General features: G+C 52.5%; 1 protein-coding gene across 11 annotated transcripts in view; it reads right to left on the reverse strand.

Moving 5' to 3' along the window:
* Nucleotides 1-17885, reverse strand: part of KCNT1 (potassium sodium-activated channel subfamily T member 1) — a 76984-nt gene that overhangs the window by 25583 nt on the left and 33516 nt on the right. The window contains exons 1-2 of one of the 11 annotated variants that reach the window (XM_065695492.1): nt 15850-16026; nt 5484-5525 (exon numbers count right to left, since the gene is read on the reverse strand). The exons of the other annotated variants lie outside the window; for them this stretch is intronic. Of the exons in view, the coding sequence (XP_065551564.1) occupies nt 5484-5525; nt 15850-15998 (191 nt within the window). The 5' untranslated portion in view covers nt 15999-16026. Of the gene's footprint in view, nt 1-5483; nt 5526-15849; nt 16027-17885 lie in introns of those variants that run through there. 11 annotated transcript variants of the gene reach the window in all.

A 17885-nucleotide genomic window follows, 5' to 3' on the forward strand; every position in this document is an offset into this window, starting at 1 on the left:
CAGTCATTAAACCTACCATCCCCTTCCATTTCTCTTGTGCAACCCCCATGCACACACGGTGCTGGCTCCAGCCAAGCGTGCCGCCTGGCACACGCCACCGGATCGGGATTGATGGGAAAGCAGCTGCTACTCGCTCTGACAACAGAGGGGTAAGCAGGTATTCACTGTGTATGCACGAGGAGCTGCAGATTGGGAAGGGGTTTTAGGACACCCTCATCTCTCCAGGGACCCGGGTCCTGGTACCCACTGGTGACCACCAGCATGTCACAGCCAAGCTGACAGCTGGTGGGGACGCTGACTGGTGTGTAAAAAGCACAGCACATGCTTGAGAGCTCCTCAGAGCTTCTTGTGGAGTCCCTTATCAGGCGAAGTCAGACTTGATCTGAAGAGCCTGGACTTCAGCATCTCCCTAACGCTGCTGGGGCAGCAGAGCCTGGACCAGGTACAGCCTGAGGGGTGGGTGATGCAGACCCGTCTCTGGCTCTGGAGCTGCTGTGGGCAGAGCCCAGGGGCTCTATGCTGTACGGTCACCTTGTCCCCATCGACAGTGCTGCAGAGGGAAGAAAGCAGGAGCCTTACCAGGGAAGCAAACACTGCATGTCCTCCACAGACCCTGTGCCCTGCCTGGGACCCTTGGCAGGATGTCACCCACCGAGCAGCTCCGTAACACGGGTGACAATAACCAACAGTGGGGCACTCACCAACCTCCGTTAAGACATTTGGCATCTGTGCTGGTCACGATGCCAAGGGGAAGGGAGCCCAGGTACAGCTGGCAGCGCTCAGCAAACCGCCCAGCAGGACATTGCACAGCACCCAGGGAAGAAAATGCTTCACACAAATGCGCCCGTGGCGGCAGCTGTGGGGCTTCCCCAAGAACACGCCTCACCCCAAACATCCCTGGCAGCCCCACAAATGGGAGCTGAGCCTGCATCTCCCCTGGAGCCCTGATGCTCGCGGGGACCAGACAGCACAAGGGGTCTTCGCATGGAACCCAGCGCCCGCTCACCAGCCACTCTTGCTGGCACAAGAAGGGAGTAGGGAGGCAGGTGAGCAACCACAGGCCCTGCCACAGGGACCACAAGCACTGAGGAGTGAAGCAGGAGGATTTATGAGCCCTGGCTCAGCCAGCACGATGCCTGAGGAGCAAGCAGCCGTAATTGCAGAGCTTTATAAGCGCAGCTTTAACACACAGTAAAACTAATAATTTCCAAAGCCAGGCTTGGCAAATGATTTATCTGAGTCAGGGCATAAATCAGCGCCCCAGCTCCTCACAACACCGCACACACAAGCTCATTGCTCCTTCTCCTTATTAAAAATGTCCAGAAATGCTAAGAACTGGCCTTCAGCTCCGTCACAAGCTCTGGGCACCCCATTCATCAGAGTCCCTGAGGATGAAATGCATTGAGGAGAGGGAGACTTGAGGGAGCATGATTCCTCTCCCAGACATTCGCCTCCGTATCAAAGGAACAAACAGCAATATACATCTCTGTCGCCAGACAGATGGTTTGCTGATCTGGAGCGCCGCAGCCCACCTCGAGACTATGAATATAAACACTGATGGATAAAAGAACTGAATGATTAGAAGAGATCTAACTTTTTATGACAAAGCATCCCACGTATTCATCCATCTTAATGGCTGCAGGAAGAAGAAACATTTGGAAAGCAACTGAAGCAGGTCATGGGGAGGGGGAAGGGGGTGTTTATCAGTGCAAAGAGATGAAGGAACAAGAGAAAGTAGAAAGAACATGTTCCTGTGCAGACAACCTGCCCTTGCTGCTAAGTGGGTTGAGCCCCTGGACCTGAATGGGGTCTACAGCCATGGCCCTATCAATGTCTTGCTGAGGGTGACTGTCCCATAGGGCTTCTGTCTGCAGGAGGAGAGAGCACAGAGCAAAGACACAGCATGATGGGGACCAGGGAGCTGCCGTGGTCCAGCACCGGCACCCGCTCTGCAGGCACCAGGCTAAGCCAATACCCCAGAGCTGAATGAGTGATGGCTTTTACCAGGCAGCAGCAACCACCCAAAAGTATCAAAGCTGCTCTATTTCCAGCTGAGGGGAGGAGATGATATCATCTAAAACATACCCTTTAATTTCGTTGTCAAGAAATTAACTTCAAAATAAAACCAACCTAAACTCCGACTGTGTTATCACCCTAAAGCACACACCCTGACAGGCTCTGCCTTTGGAGCAGCTCAGACAAGCTGGTCCATTCAAGCTGTCCCCTCCCTGCTGCCAGGGCTGAGCATCCCTCCCGACAGCAGAGCATCCCTCCTGACAGCAGAGCATCCCTCCCAGTGGCTGAGCATCCCTCCTGACAACCGGGCAGTGTGGAGTCAGCCCAACCCAGGCAGCACCAAGGGGCACAGGCAGCAGCAGGCTCTGCAGGAAGGGAGCAGGTATCACCTCACCCCCTCTGCTTCATGCTGGCTGACCCCCCCCAGGCCATGCAGATAATCATCACAGTACAAGTCTAGTTACAAGCCCTCTGCTTGGAAGTGTAATTACCGCTATTATGCGCTTCATAAAGCCTGAGCAAATTCATCTTTGCTCTGTTATTTATTGTACTTCTTTAATCTAGGATTAGGGGCAATTTGTTGTAAGATGATGAGATTCAAAAAAAAGACAGAATACTTTGTTCGGAAAAGTGCAGGACGCAAGACCAGGATGAGCACAAGACAAGAAAAATCTTGGCATCTCTGCAGCTCCAGTCCTTGTTCTCACACTCCGGCTGGGTGGGAAATGCTGTTCTTATCCCAGGAAATTTCTCAAGAAACTTCATCATGTAGTGAGATGTAAAAAGACTCTGCTGTGATATTTTTTGGGGGGAAAAAACCTCCAAAAAAAAACCCCCAAGAAACCAAAAATAACCCCAGAAATCTCTGCAATCTGGTGGGTGCCATCACCCACCCCTGCCAAGGCAGCGCAGCCTCAAGTGAGATCCCGCTTCATCCCACCGCTCCAGCTCAGCCCAGAGGACAGCTCTGCATGCTCCATGCAAAACCACATGGATCAAATACGTAAGGAATGTGGCTGTGCCCAAGTGTGGAATTAAAGAGATGTGCTGATGGCCCAGGAGGATCATCAGGGATGGGCTGTGGGTACCAGATGCAGCTTGAGGCTCAGACACCTGCTGATGACAAGCACACAAACTACCCAGGCAGATCTCCAGCAGCTGCCAACCCTCCTGAGCTCCTTCAGAGAAGCTCTTTGCTTTTTTCCACCTTTTCTTAATGGTAATTTTCTACCTTTTCTAATGGCAACAAGCATTTGGGTACTGAAGCTACAGTGAGACGGATGACACCGAGCGAGCTTTGGGTACTGAACACCACCTCCAGGATCTATGCATTTACCATCCTCAACCTATCCAGAGGATGGGAGGCAGCTGTGCTCTTCCCACCAGAGCTCCCAACTTACTGGTGCGATGAGCTGCTCCCGGTGCATGTTTTGAGATGGAAAGTGGGAATGAATAGCTGTACAGCTGTGAGCGTACAGCAAACCCAGGTGCCTGCCAAAGTGAAAACAGGGAACAGGCTGCCCCCACGCTCAATAAGCAGTAATTGAACAATTACTCAAGGGAGGGTTGTGGGTTTCAGCAAGGCTCTACTGGCTCGGCGCTGGTGAGCGTGCAAGAAACAGCTTTGGAACTGCACAGGGCTGCACAGCTCCAGGGGGACATCTCCTGCGCATCCCCACTGTCCCTGCATCCCCACTGTGCACCGTGCGGGACCAGCCACAACAGGGGCTCTGACAATCCCCATACATCGTGGAAGCATCGAGCCCCAAGGTGCTCAGCAGGTCCCCCATGGGCCTCTCACGGGTACCACTGCAGCCCCGCAGGATCCAGCCTCCCGGGCAGGCTGCCTGGGTGACCCATCCAGACTGATGGAGCCCTCGAGCCACAGCTCACACAGGGGCAGGGATGAGTTTGCTGAGCTGCTCGGGCTCTGGGCAGAGCACATGCTGAGGCACAAACGATTAGCAAATTGAGACCCACAACGATGGATACCCTGCACTCGGAACCAGGCTGCTGTGGCACATGTTGCCCCAGGGCCAGCTCGGAAACTTGTTTCTTTTACTGTGGGAATACATGGAGGGAAAAAAGCCTCTCCTGTTTTATTACGGAGCGATTCTTGCCCAAAGAAAGGAGGGATAACCGCTCTGCAGCAAATTAAACACAGTGGGATGCAGGTAATGTCATCCTGGCTCCAGCGCTAACACCGCAGTTTGATGTTTTGGGGATGAAAAGCAAGCTCCAAGCAGCCACTTCTGGAAAAACTCTGCCCAAGACCACCCTTGGCTTCACACAAGGGCTCTGCTGAGCTGGGACACAGGCAGGGGCCAACCCAGGCACATGCTGCAGGAAAGGCTTCATGAATCTGTACTGATAGACAAGAAATCTACCGCTGGACTTCTTTTCCCTATTTTATCAGGGAGGATATTGCACCAGAAATGGGATTTTTATCAATTCCTTATTCCCTGGAGGCAGCGATGGTCCCTCTCCAACCGCATGCAGCGGGTACAGAGCTCATTTTCAGGCACCAACCAAAGCGCTGGAGGTTCCACGGGCTGAACATCTCTCCATGCAAATGCCCTCAATACCTAAGAGCAAGTGGTGGAGATGCGCAGCAGGGCCAGCAGCACAGCAATGACCCAGCAGCACCCTGCGCTCCCGAAAACACAGGTTTGGCTCTGGGATGAAGCAGGACACGCTGCTCCATCCCAGGCTGGGAGCCCTGGCTCAGGGCTTTAGTAAAGATTACAACCCAGGAAGAGAAGAAGCAATGGTGTGACACACTGCTTTGTTTGGCTTATTTGTTTTGCAACATTGGAGATTGAAACTCCTGAGTCTGCTCCTATAATTGCTTCTGCTGATGAATCTCAATTGTTTAATTAAGGTCTGTGCACGGAGCTCATCGTTAATGGGTAATCACCAATTTGCTGCCAAGGATATCACTTCTTCCCCAAGAAACCTGTGTGTCTCTGAGTGCACAGCCCTCCCCAGGGTGGGAGCCACTGCTCTTTCAGAAGGGTTTGCTGGTCCCATGCACGGCTCCTTGGTGCCAAGAGCAGTGAAGGATGAATCTCACGCTTACCAGCTCCCTGAAAAGCAGAACAATCTATGACCAATTTAAAGGGAAGGCCAACCACTAGTCTTGGCAGCAGATACTGCCCACAATAGAATCACAGAATTGTCTGGGTTGGAAGGTCCAACCTAGTCCAACCCCGATGGGGACATCTTCAACAGCACCAGGTTGCTCCGAACCACATCCAGCCTGGCCTGGAATGTCTCGTCTACCAATACTTGGCTCATGGGACACCATGCACGCATGCACCACGCAAACACCCCAAGCTGGAAGAGGTTTTCACTCTCTGGAGAACACAGTTGGCTTTTCCCTGATGGGAAGAGTGCCGGTGGTGCCGCAGCAGCCCCCATCCCCTCCCCACAGCGCCGGCGCAGGGCAACGCGTGCGGTGCACTTACTGTGAGAAGGAGGAATCCACGCTGAAGTCCTCGGCGTGAGGCCTACAGAGCGAGAGCATCACAGGAGGTGAGGGAACGTACAGCTGCCAGGCAGGAACACAGGGAATGCCAGCGCCGAAGGGACAAGCGACCGCCCGAGTGCTCGGCCGGGGGCCGATCCGTGCCTGGGATATGTCCCCACTGAGGTCCCAGTGATGCTCTGGTGGCTTTGCCTCTTTACGGACTCAGCTCCATGGATAAAAACACTTTTTATGCCTTTTTTCCTTTCTTTTAATGAGCCTCACACTCTGCATCGCTGCTCTGTCTCAAATCAGTGTCACACTTTGTACAGAGAAATCAGATTTTGAAAGATGCTGGCTGGGGTGTTTTTAGGAACCTAACATTGTGTTTCTCCTACGCACACCTTCACAGAGCTGGTTCTACAGACACGGGTGATCACCAGAGAAGGGATAACGAAATAAGAGAATAGAAAGGAATGATGAGGGTAACACGGGGGGTCACAGCAGGGGGAGGAAGAAGAACACAGAGATATACAAGAGCAGTGGGAGGGGAAGGGGTTGTGCTCGTGTACTGTACATCCCACAGGCACACAGACACACAGCAGCACAGTGCTATGAAACAAAGCAATTGCAGCTGCAAAGGAAAAATATCTGCTTGCACAAATGATGCTCTCTTCAAGACACATCCATCCCCATCGGTGACCGTGGTCCCCATCACTGCTGGTGTTAGCTGGGACTGCCCCAGTCCTGAGCCCATCCCTGCCTCCCAGTGCCCAGCAGCGCTGCGCTCTGTCCTGTCCTTATTTAACATGAGTCAGGGTAAATGAGACATATAATCAAAGCACAGGGGTCAGCTGCAGCACAGGAAGGCTTTGTCTTTTATTTTCCTTTGTGCTTTGCGAGTCCACAGTGCTCCAGCATAGCTCAAGCTAAATAAAAGCAATAAATTCACATTTCAATTAAAACACGAGTCCAAAGGAAAGCTAATTCATCCCTCAGCTGTAAGGCACACATAGCAGCCTCCCCGTGACATGATTTACTTTGCTACTACTCTTCTTCTATTATCTGAGAAGGCTGCGGGGAGGAGCTCATCACCCCGGAGCTGAAATGCCTGCAGAGAGCACAGCCTGTGCCTATGGAGCCGCCATCCCAGGGGACACCATCAGCAGGTTCCCCCCAGCATCAGACCCAGGAGACCCGTGGGAGATGATGCTTAATTTGGGAGAGATGCTGGGGCCTTGAGGCAGGGAGCCAAGGGAGCCGGTGTGGGGTGAGGAGGTGCTTCTGTCCAGACAAGAGGCTCCGATGCAGCCCAAGAGGCTTCTCCGCCACCAAGGAGCCAAAGTGCTCCCTCAAGCAGCCCAGCACCCCTGGTGCTGCTCACCCAGCCTTGCCCACAAATAATCCACTTGCAAAAAGAAAGCCATCGACCTCCCATCTTCATAGAGTCACGGAATGGTTTGGGTTGGAAGGGAATCTAAACACCATCTAGTTCAACCCCGTGCCACGGGCAGGGACACCTTCCACTAGAGCAGGTTGCTCCAAGCCCCTGTGTCCAACCGGGCCTTAATGTATGGGAAAAAAGCTCAAACTAGGTTTATTAATAAAACCTAGTTTTTACAAAGGAGGTTGAGTCCTCCAACCACTTCCACCAACCCCCACCCCCCCCCCGGCCTGCTGACTGTTCTCTTGCTTGTGCACCCATCCCGGAGCAGTGAGGCAGCTCATACCGCAGTGGTCTCTGTGCCACCATCCCAGTGACAACAAGCCCCGGTGGGTCCATCATCCCCCAGAGCAGCCCTGGCATTTATTGATGACAAAGAACCCAGGCTTCTTCCAGCTGCAAACCAGAGGCAAGCGCAGCCCTGGGAAGGAGCTCGCCAGCTCAGCCTCCCTCCTGCCAAATTGGATTATCACACATTAGCAGCAGGGGCTGCTCCAGCCCCTCCGCTCCTGTTTCATTTTGCACAGGAGCTTTTTGTGCCTTGCAGAGGTGTCTATGGGAAAGAAACAGCAAATTATTTGATTTTCTCCTAATACACTGCCAGCTGGCAGCCAGGAACAGTGCACAAACACGGGCCTATTTTGGCTGCAGCTCCTCAAGGTAGAAGAACACTCCTGAAATCCAAACAGCAAGGGCACGTGTAATCACGCAGTCACAATGGGAGTAAACACCTCACTCACAAAAAGGCACCATGAATAAAAGGGACTCCAAAGCGACGGACAGACCATAAACCTCACCAACAGTGGCACTGGCCACTCTGCGCGATGGTTAAAGCACGTGGGATAAAAAGGTGCTCTTGGCTTCCAAATGAATGAACTGATCAGAAGGGGAAGAAGCAAGCCAGAGATGCTGCACTGAAACCTCTCCTTCTCCCCACCAGGCACCCAAATGCTCATAAACAGTCTAATTGCTGAGAAAGTAAGACATTTTTCTTGAAGAAAACTAAAAACCACCCCAAATCTCACCTGAAAAACAGCTCTTTCCTGGTAACAAAAACTTTATAGAAGTGCGAGCCTGAGCAGCGCTGCCAACCCAGCTCCAGAGGGGCTGCGCAAGCATCCTCCCTTCACTGCTCCTCATCAGCTCCACCCCAGCCTTTGTGCACTTGTCTGCAGTGTCACTTACCTGGCAGTTACTCCAGGTTTCCTGCTAGAGGGGATTAGCACAATGGCACGAACCCTTTTGTGCACAGTCTCCCTTGGAAGGAAAGAGCAGATTTACAATACACAGAATTAAAGCTATTTAACCGAGCCACAAAGGTTACGCTGGCTTTTAACACGTTTGAGATAATCTACTTAAAATTCACTTTCTTATTTCATCCGCATCTGCCTCCCTGAGCATCGCTGTGCAGACAAACCCCAACTCATCTCATTCCTCCCATGGAAGATAACTACATCAGAGGCACCGAGCCCGACCTTAGCTCCTCTCCAAAGTCCACAGTCTGGGAGAGAAGTGCTGCATGTGGACCTCTAACCATTAAACCATGACACTGAGCTCCTGGCTGGCACCCCAGCTGTACCAGGGTGCTGTGGGATCTGGGTGGCATTTACCTCATCTGCCTCAGGCAGATAATCTGAGGTTAAACACTGTCCCTGTGGCTCACAGAATGGTTTGGCTTGGAAGGGTCCTTTAAGCTCATCCAGTCCCAACCCCTGCCACGGGCAGGGACCCCTTCCACTGGAGCAGCTTGCTCCAAGCCCCTGTGTCCAACCTGGCCTTGAGCACTGCCAGGGATGGGGCAGCCACAGCTTCTCTGGGTGTTTCAATTGCTCCAAGATGCTCAGACGGAGAAGAGAGCAGCAAAGCACAGCAGCAGCTCAAGCGGAGCTCGCGGAGATCTGCTCCCTCCCAGTGAACTCCCTGCCAGCTCCGCGCCCTCACTGCTCTCTCCTGACTTTTCTGGGAGGTATTTTGGCAAATGAAAGCTATTAAAAATTCACATCTGGTCCTGCATTTCCCATTCAATTTACAGCCATCGTTTCCAAGCCAAGAAAACAAATAACCCTTCACTAAAAGCCCCTGGGAGTTACAAAGGCACAAGTAATGACCTGCCCAACACCACACTTGGCTTCAGGCTGCTTAAGGACCACTTGCAAGTCTTAGAGGCATTTTGAGACCCGGGGCTAAAGGGCACTAGACCTGATGGCTCTCTCCTGCATCCCAGAGGATAAAGCCCTCAAACTAAGTGCCCTTTAGGCTCCAGTCTCAAAACACCTCTAAGAGAGGGGCAAGGCAGGGGGTTAAACTGAACTGAGCAATGTAATTGCTTGGGAAGGGTACCCAAAGCAGTGTTCATCCTCTAAGACAGGAGATGCACCACGGTTCCTACCATACTGACAGTGAGAAACTCATCCCCCAAAAATAGCCTGATGTGAGAAGGACAGATGGGAGGAGATGAAAAAAGAAAGCAAAGAGGGGGAGAGGAGGAACGAGCAAGAGGAAGGGGAAAGGGAGACGAAGATGCACGCGTCCTGCTCGCAGACACGAGGCTGCCCATCTCCCTGCATGGAGCAGGGATGACCCCGGGGATGGGACTCCAGCTCCAAGCACCCCCAGTCTGGAGGAAGCCCATAAAAGCCCCTGATTACTCCAGCACACACTGAAGCTGAAGAAGTGCCACACGAACAAACCCTCCCACCACTGGCACCGGCGATGCCGTGCAGGCAGGCAGCGTGCAGGCAGCGTGAGCGCCGCTGCCTCCTCCCCAGCAGGCAGCACATCAAGGTGATGTGAATCACAGAGGCGGTTTTCCTTGGCATTCCTCTGCAAAATCTACATCACAACGGATATAAAGTTTAGAAACAAACAAGGAACGGTGCCAAACCCCAGCACTTCCCGCTGCAGCAGACGCACAGCCCAATGCCCGGCAGCTCCCGACGCTGCCGGCAATTACCTTCCAGCAAGTTTTGGCTTTCCCAGAGGAGTAGGTGCTGCCAAGGCTGGGCACAGGGCTCCTGGGCAGAAAGGCCCTGCAGATGCTGAGCCTGCTCTAAGACATCTCCCTGCCTTTCTTAATGAGCTCAGTGAGTCCCTGCGGTCCTGAGCCTTGCAGGGGAAGCATGAGCTTGGAGATAGGGCTGCAAGACCCCCCTGTGCCACAGTCCCGCATCACCCAATGCTGGTGGCAGCATCCTGCTCTTATCACAACAGGAAAGCCTTCATCAGGGGAGGAGGAAGGGGCTAATCCCCATGGCCTGATGGGACCTGATGGAAATGAGCGACCTAAAATAGAGCAAAAGCCCAAATCTGTGTTTTGAGTGCCGGAATCCTTAGCTTAGGTGCTTCGTCTGCATATCAGCACCTATATAGGGCACTGAGATTTTCAGCGGTGCTGGCATCTCCCCAGCAGCCGTGGGAGGAGCCTTCAGGCTTCCAAAACTCAGCCTGTTCCCCTCAGGAGGCTGCTACGGTGCTGCCAGCTTGGGGATGCAAACACGTTCTGCCAAAGGGTGCCTGGGGACAGGGATTTGAGGGATGGGGACCACACATACGGGACCAGCCACTGAAATGCATCCAAAACCTGCAGGAGGGAGCTCAGAGCTGAGCCCTGGGTGGGACACGCTGATGTGGGTCTTGTTCCTGTGCAGAGTGGGTACAAAACAGGGAGCATGAGCAGAGCTCAGGGGTCCAGCACAGATCCAGGACAAGCACAAGCGACAGCCGGGCTCAAGCCCCGATGCTGCAGCCTGGGATGGAAGCGTTGGCTGTGTTTATGAAGGGCTCTGTTTAGTGCAAAGGACTCCTGCTGTCAGCTTGCTGTGCTGGCAGCCGGCATCTGGGATCATTTCCTGTTCATCAGGATCAAGCAGGGCACTTGCATATTGCCCTTATAACGGATGCAGCAGTTGAGCACCCTGCCTGGTTTCTGCAGTGGTCCTACACTGGAAACATGCCCAGCATCACACAGCAGCACTCACTGCTACTTGCGAAAGAAATACCCATGTTAAAAGGTGTGTGAGCAGTGACACCTCCCTCTCTTTGAGCTGTACAGCGGTGACTGGAAGAACAACCCAAGGAAATTACACCCAAGACTGCAAGAACAGGCAATGCTCAATAAGCACCTTCCAATGGGGATGCTGGGCACGGACCTGCAGCAGGCTGGGTGCTGGATCCCAGCTCTAAGGGCAGCCCACAGTTCGGTTACTGCTGGTGAAAGGCTCAGAGATGCCACCTTCCAGCCTGGGCAACCACCACAGAGCATCAACACCCTGTCAGCAAACAGCCGCACAGTGAACCCTGATGTGGATTCAACGCTCTCCATACAGAGATTCCCATCACCAGAAACACATCCCTGTGAGGGGCTCCCAGCCCAGGCTGAGGGAAAGTGGATCAACACCAAAGCACTTCGTAAGTGAAACCCTCTGGGCTCTCTTGCAAGTCTTGTCCATGAAGGCTGAGGCAGGGACCCTGCCTGCAGTGATGCTGGTTCCTGCCTGCCCCAGGGACACACGGCAGCGATGCCTTCACACCCTGACACAGACGGTCCCGGCACAGAGAGGTGCAGGAGCGAGCTCTGCCACAGACAGAGATCCTCCCATAACCAAACCAATACCCCCAGGTGTCAGCACCTCTGCTATAGACCCTCCGCAGGCAGCCAAGAGCAGCAGAAGAAGAATAGAGGCTGGACCGACCGCGTGTGCTGGCAGGCGCAGGGGAAGTCCGTGCCGCAGTGTTTCTCCTGCCCGAAAGCACCTCACGGAAAGCTGAAGTGGCAAAGCAGCTTATGATGCTCGCTGCAAACAGAGGCATCTCCTAGAGCTCTTTGATGGAGAAAGCTTCTGCTAAAGAAAGGATAAGGAGAAAAAAGAAGTTGGCTGCTGATTGTCCCCCCCGGGTGAGGATTCAGCAGCACAGCATAGCAACGGTTCAACAGCGAGGAGAATTGCACCCGGGCACTTGCTGCTGCGGAGACCATCACTGGGAAACCTGCCTGCAAGGCCAGACTGGTTATAATGGTTTCAATGGCCACACTGGACCTTTCCGCTGCTTGTGTGTGGGTGTCGGGTGATGAGAGCACATTTAGCAAGACCTTGGCTGCCTTCTGGGGGAACAATCATCACCAGAAACTGCATTTTCAGACACATTTGGGTGATTCCTCACTCCCTCAAGTGTTTTACTTCCAAGAAACATTGCATTAAGCTCGCCCCAGCAGAGTGCTGCTATTTGTCACCGAGAGGCTCCAGGCACCTTGTTTGGCTGTAACACAGCTGAAGCAAAGTCCCATTTATTCCTGCCAAAAACACCTCAACCCAAGAGACGAGGCAAGGCTGCGGGAGGTGGGAATGTGCGGCAGGAAGGAGAGAAAGGAAGGGATTAATTGCTGCCCTTGGCTACCTGACGGGTGAGGTGTAGTCAGCCTCCCCTCGGATGCATGCAGAAGGACAAGAGGGAACAGTAAAAGGAAAACAGGTACAAGATGAAGGGAACAATCATTCATCCTAAGAGTGATCAAGCCCTGAAGCAGGCACCCAGAGAAGCTGCCACATCTCCAGCCTGGGAGATGCTCAAACCTCAGAAGGGCTGGTCCCGAGCCAGCTGAGCCAGCTGAGCCAGCTTTAAAGTTAGTCCAGCTCTGGGGTTGGACCAGAGCCCTCCCGAGGCCCTCTCCAACCTCAGCTCTTTTGCAATGCTCATTTCCTACCCCAAACCTCACAGTTCAGGTTTTGGCCATCGGAACTCAGCAAACGCGACTCAGAATCAAGGGTGAAACATGGGGCAGAGAGGGGACACACAGCACTGCCAGCCCCTGGCCCTCCTAGGGTCTAGGGCATTGCTTCAACATACATTGCAACACACACTGTTTGCGGTCCCTTCAGAGCATCAGTGTGCCCCAGCGCAGGCAGTGGACACGGTTTCCTCCACTTCCAGCAGAGCTGCATAAACAGGACACAATTATCTTGTAAAAATGTTTGTGCTTTTAAACCCACATCTCCTGCATTACAGAGAGATCACCCCCCACGAAACGGGATCCAAACACATATTTACATGTGCTCATGCCTGCCAGCAGCTTCCTCCCAAGCACAGAGCCGCCTGATGGAGAGCCCAGCACAGCACTTGGCTGTTCTGTGAGTCTGTTCCCTATCAAATTCCCCCACCCAGCACAAGCCCTATGGGACCAGCCTGCTTCAGGAAGAGCCCATAAGGGAAAGACTCAACCTTTCACGGTTTGCTCCAGCCCCATGATTGCTGTGTGCCAGGGCAGTTTTGGTACCCAGGCAGGAGGTCTGATGGTAGAGCCTGCCCTCCCCGGGATGCTGCTCTGGTTGCATCCCCTTCTCAGAGCAGCCCCTGATGTACAGAAGTAGCTCCAAGCATCTTCAATGGGAGCCAAATCTACGTGAACAGACAGGGCTGGTCCCACCCCACAGCTCTCTACCCGCAGGAAAGTGCCGCCAGGGCCAGCCCTGAACTCCCCTTTTTTTGCCTCCAAAAGAGGAATAATACATGGCTGTGAAGTGGTTTCTCTTCAGAGAATTCAATTCCTTTCCTTCTGTTTTGACTGAGAACCCCTAAAAACTTTAAGATGCTGCAATGACTAAGAAGCAGAGTAGGGAGATAAATAAAGTAAGTGAGAATAAACTTCACTGGCTTCAGTCATCGAGAGAATTCATTTGCATCCCTGAGAACATCCTGTATCACAGCATCTTCTTCCACCATCACCTGGCAATTTCACTCCCAACTCCCAGTGACAATTGTTGCTGCTAACTCGATAACGTCACTTGTGTCTGGCTTTGGAGGAGACGAAGCATCTCAAGCACTATTCATCATTTCCTAAGCAATCTTCCTGCCTTTGTTGCTTGCATGTGCAGTGAAAGAGAAGTGCACAAATCTTAGTCTTAATTGCCAAGTCAATTGTTGGGAAGCGGCGCACGGAGCACGAGGAAAGCCTGGCAGTCGGGAATTCAGACACTGCCAGTGCCTCTGCCCACTGCCAGAGCAGTGTAAAAGTGTTTCATCAACTCCTCTACCTCCCAGACTGCAGCAAAACACTTGAGACTCCAGTGAAACCCAGGGAATTGGGTTATTTTATGAAGCCCAGAGGCACCCTGGTGTGCTCTGCACACTTGGCATGCTGACGAGAGTCCACTGAAACACTGCAGCTATGTGACTCTTGGAATCGCTGTCCCCTGCCCTCCCCAATCCAATGATGCCTTGCAGCATCCCTCCTTTGTGCCATGCCCTCCACCAAGAGGTAAGGAGGGTCAGCCCTGGGATGAAGGTTTGGCTCCCTGGGCAGGAACCCACTCAGCCCCTCTTACATGTCTAACCACAGCTGATTAGCGGTGGTTGGGATGAGTTCAGAAGAGTCTCCCAGCTGCAAGTATGAATCTTTCTAGCCCCAGTGCATCTGTATTTGAGCACTGGCACTGTTAAGGGGAGTACATCAACAGTACCTGAAAGGGCGCAGAGGGGAAGCAAAGGCTTTGCCAACAGTACTATTTAGGACATGCCTTCAGAGACAGAGGTACCCCCAGGACAAGTCCATCTTTGATGTCTTTTTGAAGCAATGAAAGCAAGACACGAAACCAGTGCACAAGGAGCCTGACCAACACCGGTAGAAGATTCAGATACCTTGTCAAAACCTGCTAAGACCACAGAAGCTTTGGGGATTTAGTTCCAACGCACCCACACGATGCCCATTTGCAGCTTTCCACACGCGTGAGCCTTTGCCTCACGAAGTCAGAAGGCAATGACACGCAGGATCCAAGTGTCTGCTCACCAGAGAACCAGCATCAGTGCCATCTGGAGAGCTGACACCCCCCACACCAGACCAAGACATCATGCACTCCTGCTCTGCAAGTACACCAGGACTCTGCCTCCCAGACCTGGAGAGTAAAGCACGTACCTGGCACAGGGGCCAATGCTCCTGCAACACATAGCTCCCTCCTTGGCTTCCCCAGTGGGGACCACACCACTAATCCTGGCTTGTTGCCATCTTCCCCCCATCCCACCAGTGAGATGACACCAAGATAGTGAAGCTGGGGCGTTAATTCCTTCCAATGTGAAGCCAAATGAGTAGAATTCACCGTGAGCAGAAGCTTTCCTACAGTGCTCATTTGCACTGGAAACCAGAGCTAGAAACAGCTCCAGCTTACATCCTGGAAGATATACAGTACACAATCACAGGGGAGGCAGTTTTTGCCAAGAAGGAAGACAGCACAGAAGGGTGGAAAGGCAGAATAGATGGAGGGGTGGGGGGGGGGAGAAAACAGAAAATGGAATGAAGAGAACAAGAACCGAATTAGTGACATATATACATCCTCATCACAACTAGGGGATTTGTCATCTTCTGAAACACTGCAATCCAAGTGCAATGTACAGCATTTTCATCCTCCTGAAAACCAGCTCGTTTCTTCCCGTACACATCAGCTGTGTGCTTGCAGGCAGAGGCTGCACCATTCTGGGTGGCAGCTTCTATTTTTTGTGCGGTTACAAATAAATAATTCCTCAGATGGGGGACCAGGCATCTCTTCTGCCGTGCAAACATGGTGCTCGTGTACAGTGGCGTTAGCAGTGTAAATAAGCTTCAGTCATCCTGCACAGATAAGGTGCAGTGCAAGTTAACAGTGTGGTGTGGCAGCCCCACAGTCCCCGGGCTGCCATTCAGACATGCTTTGGGCATACAAAAAGCCAAGAAGCACTTATAAACAATTTAAAGGTACTGGCTTTCTCCTGCTCCAGCCACCTATTTCATAATGCAACTTTGGAGCTGCTGTGGCTCTTTAACACTGCTACCAGGAGGATCTGACCCACCGCCCCTCCAGCCCATGGTGGCACTAATCCTCTCCCTCTCATTTAAAAGATAAAAGGTGCTGCCTCCCCCACCCACAAAGCCCCACGCACCACTGCAGTCCTGCAATACCTTTGTCCGACATCACTCCCCATGGATCCCATCCTTCGAGCCGGCAACAAGGGGCTCACCCCATGGACATCTTCTGTCGTCGCTGGTGGGACAGTTTTCACATGGGAATTGCTCTCAGAGGGGGAATTCTTCAGCTTGGCTCTTGCCATCCTGCGAGCTCTGGCTGCCTCTGTGACTTCCTCCTCTTTCCCCCCTGAACTCTCTCATACATAGCAATCCTCACCGCAATCAGTTCAGAGCTGTCGGCACGTACCATCTCCTTCCTTCTCCTCTCTCCCCAATCACGGCTGCTCAGTGGAACAATCCTGCCCTGTGCATTTATTTTGGTGGTGAGGGGAGTCGAGGCAAACTCTCTGGCCTTGCTGCCGCACCGGATTTGGTGCAAAAGGACCAAGACATCCACAATGCAGAGAGCCCTGAAATGGCTGTTTATTGAATAACGTAATTGCCTTGGCTGCCTCCTTTAAAAAGAGGATTGCATTGCTCTTATCGCCGCGAGCAGGGCAGGGGCTGAGGGATTATTTTTTCCCCATCCCTGGTTTTAAGTAGCAACGTGAGGGGGAGGAAGCTATTTTATCTTATCCCTGTGTGTGAAGAGCGGTGCGTGGACTGCATGCCAGGGAAGAGACTCAGCACGCTTGGCTCGCAGACACAAAGCAGCAGAGCAAGGTCCCCTCCTAAACGCACCCGCTGCGAACTGAGCAAAGAACAACTTGCTGCTGCTTCCCTCCGAGCGGCCCCGGGGCTCAATCACTGCTCCCCTGGCCAGGCTAAACAGTGCCCAGAGAGGGGCACGCACCGTGTCCCAGAACAGCCGGGTGTTCCCTCTTCGGGTGAGAACAAAACCTGCTGCTCCTTGAGTGTGCTTGCATTGGGTCCTTAAGATGTCAGGCAGAAAAGAGGATTCACAGTGGCCAGGGGAGTCCTGCACAAGGGATAGACCTGTGAGGGTCCCAGTGTGCAGGTGGGACTGCAAAAGGGTGGCCGAGCATCCTGCCCTCTTTTGGGGATGGCACTAGTCTCTACCTGCTCCTGCTCGTGCTTGATGGCAGCCTTCAACAACCAGCATCTTCAAGGGGATCATGAGGGCTGCTGCAGCATGCACAGCACCCCATGACATGCCAATACCACCCAATGGCATGCCAATAGTACCCCATGACATGCCAAAATCACCCCATGACATGCCAATACCACCCCATGACATGCCAATACCACCCCATGACATGCCAGTACCACCCCATGACATGCCAGTACCACCCCATGACACGCCAATGCTGTTCTTCCTCCTAAGATCAGTACCTAACCATGACTTGCCCCTTGGCACGAAGGCAATCAGTCCCTGGCTGCTCCTGGAAGAGAAATCAAGTCCCTGTTTCCTGTTAACAAAATCCTTGTTTCCCTGCTCAGAGCATTATTTCTTAATGGGATTTCACCGTAAGATATACTTTATCTCAGCATTTTGAAATACAAAATGGATAAAAACCCACAGCCCATTTACTAACATGCCAGCTTTCAGCATACATTTAATTTCTCCTTTTGTCTCAAAATGATTCATTAGCTCAATGCATTCGTTTACTAAGAGAGTCATTCCTTTCTGCTTCATGGATTGCTTCGTCTTCATCTTCAACCTATTGCTCTATATCTGTTCACTTCGGGGTGCTGTTTTCAAGCCCCAAATGTGATTACTGCTGTTATTAACCCTCTGGATTGGACTGTGCCCAGCTCAGGGCCTGACAAATCCTCCTGCAAAACAGGAGCCACTGAGACTGGGGCAATCGGGTCTCTCTTTTAGGGGTCTATCTGGAAATCCTACCCTGCATTGTATTCCTCATTCCAGAAGAACTTCGATTTCAGGATCGACATTCGATATGAAAAGATCAGATATGAAAATCGTACTCTCAGCATTAAGGCCATCAAGCAGCAGCACTTCTAGGGAAATACCCGGGGAATCTTAACAGAAAATGAATACTCCTCTGTCACACTTTAGCTGTAGAGAAGGTGACAAAAACCACATCAAAGAACCCCTTGAGAAACAC

The sequence above is a fragment of the Lathamus discolor genome, chromosome 15 (assembly GCF_037157495.1).
Source record: "Lathamus discolor isolate bLatDis1 chromosome 15, bLatDis1.hap1, whole genome shotgun sequence".
Lineage (NCBI taxonomy): Eukaryota > Metazoa > Chordata > Aves > Psittaciformes > Psittacidae > Lathamus > Lathamus discolor.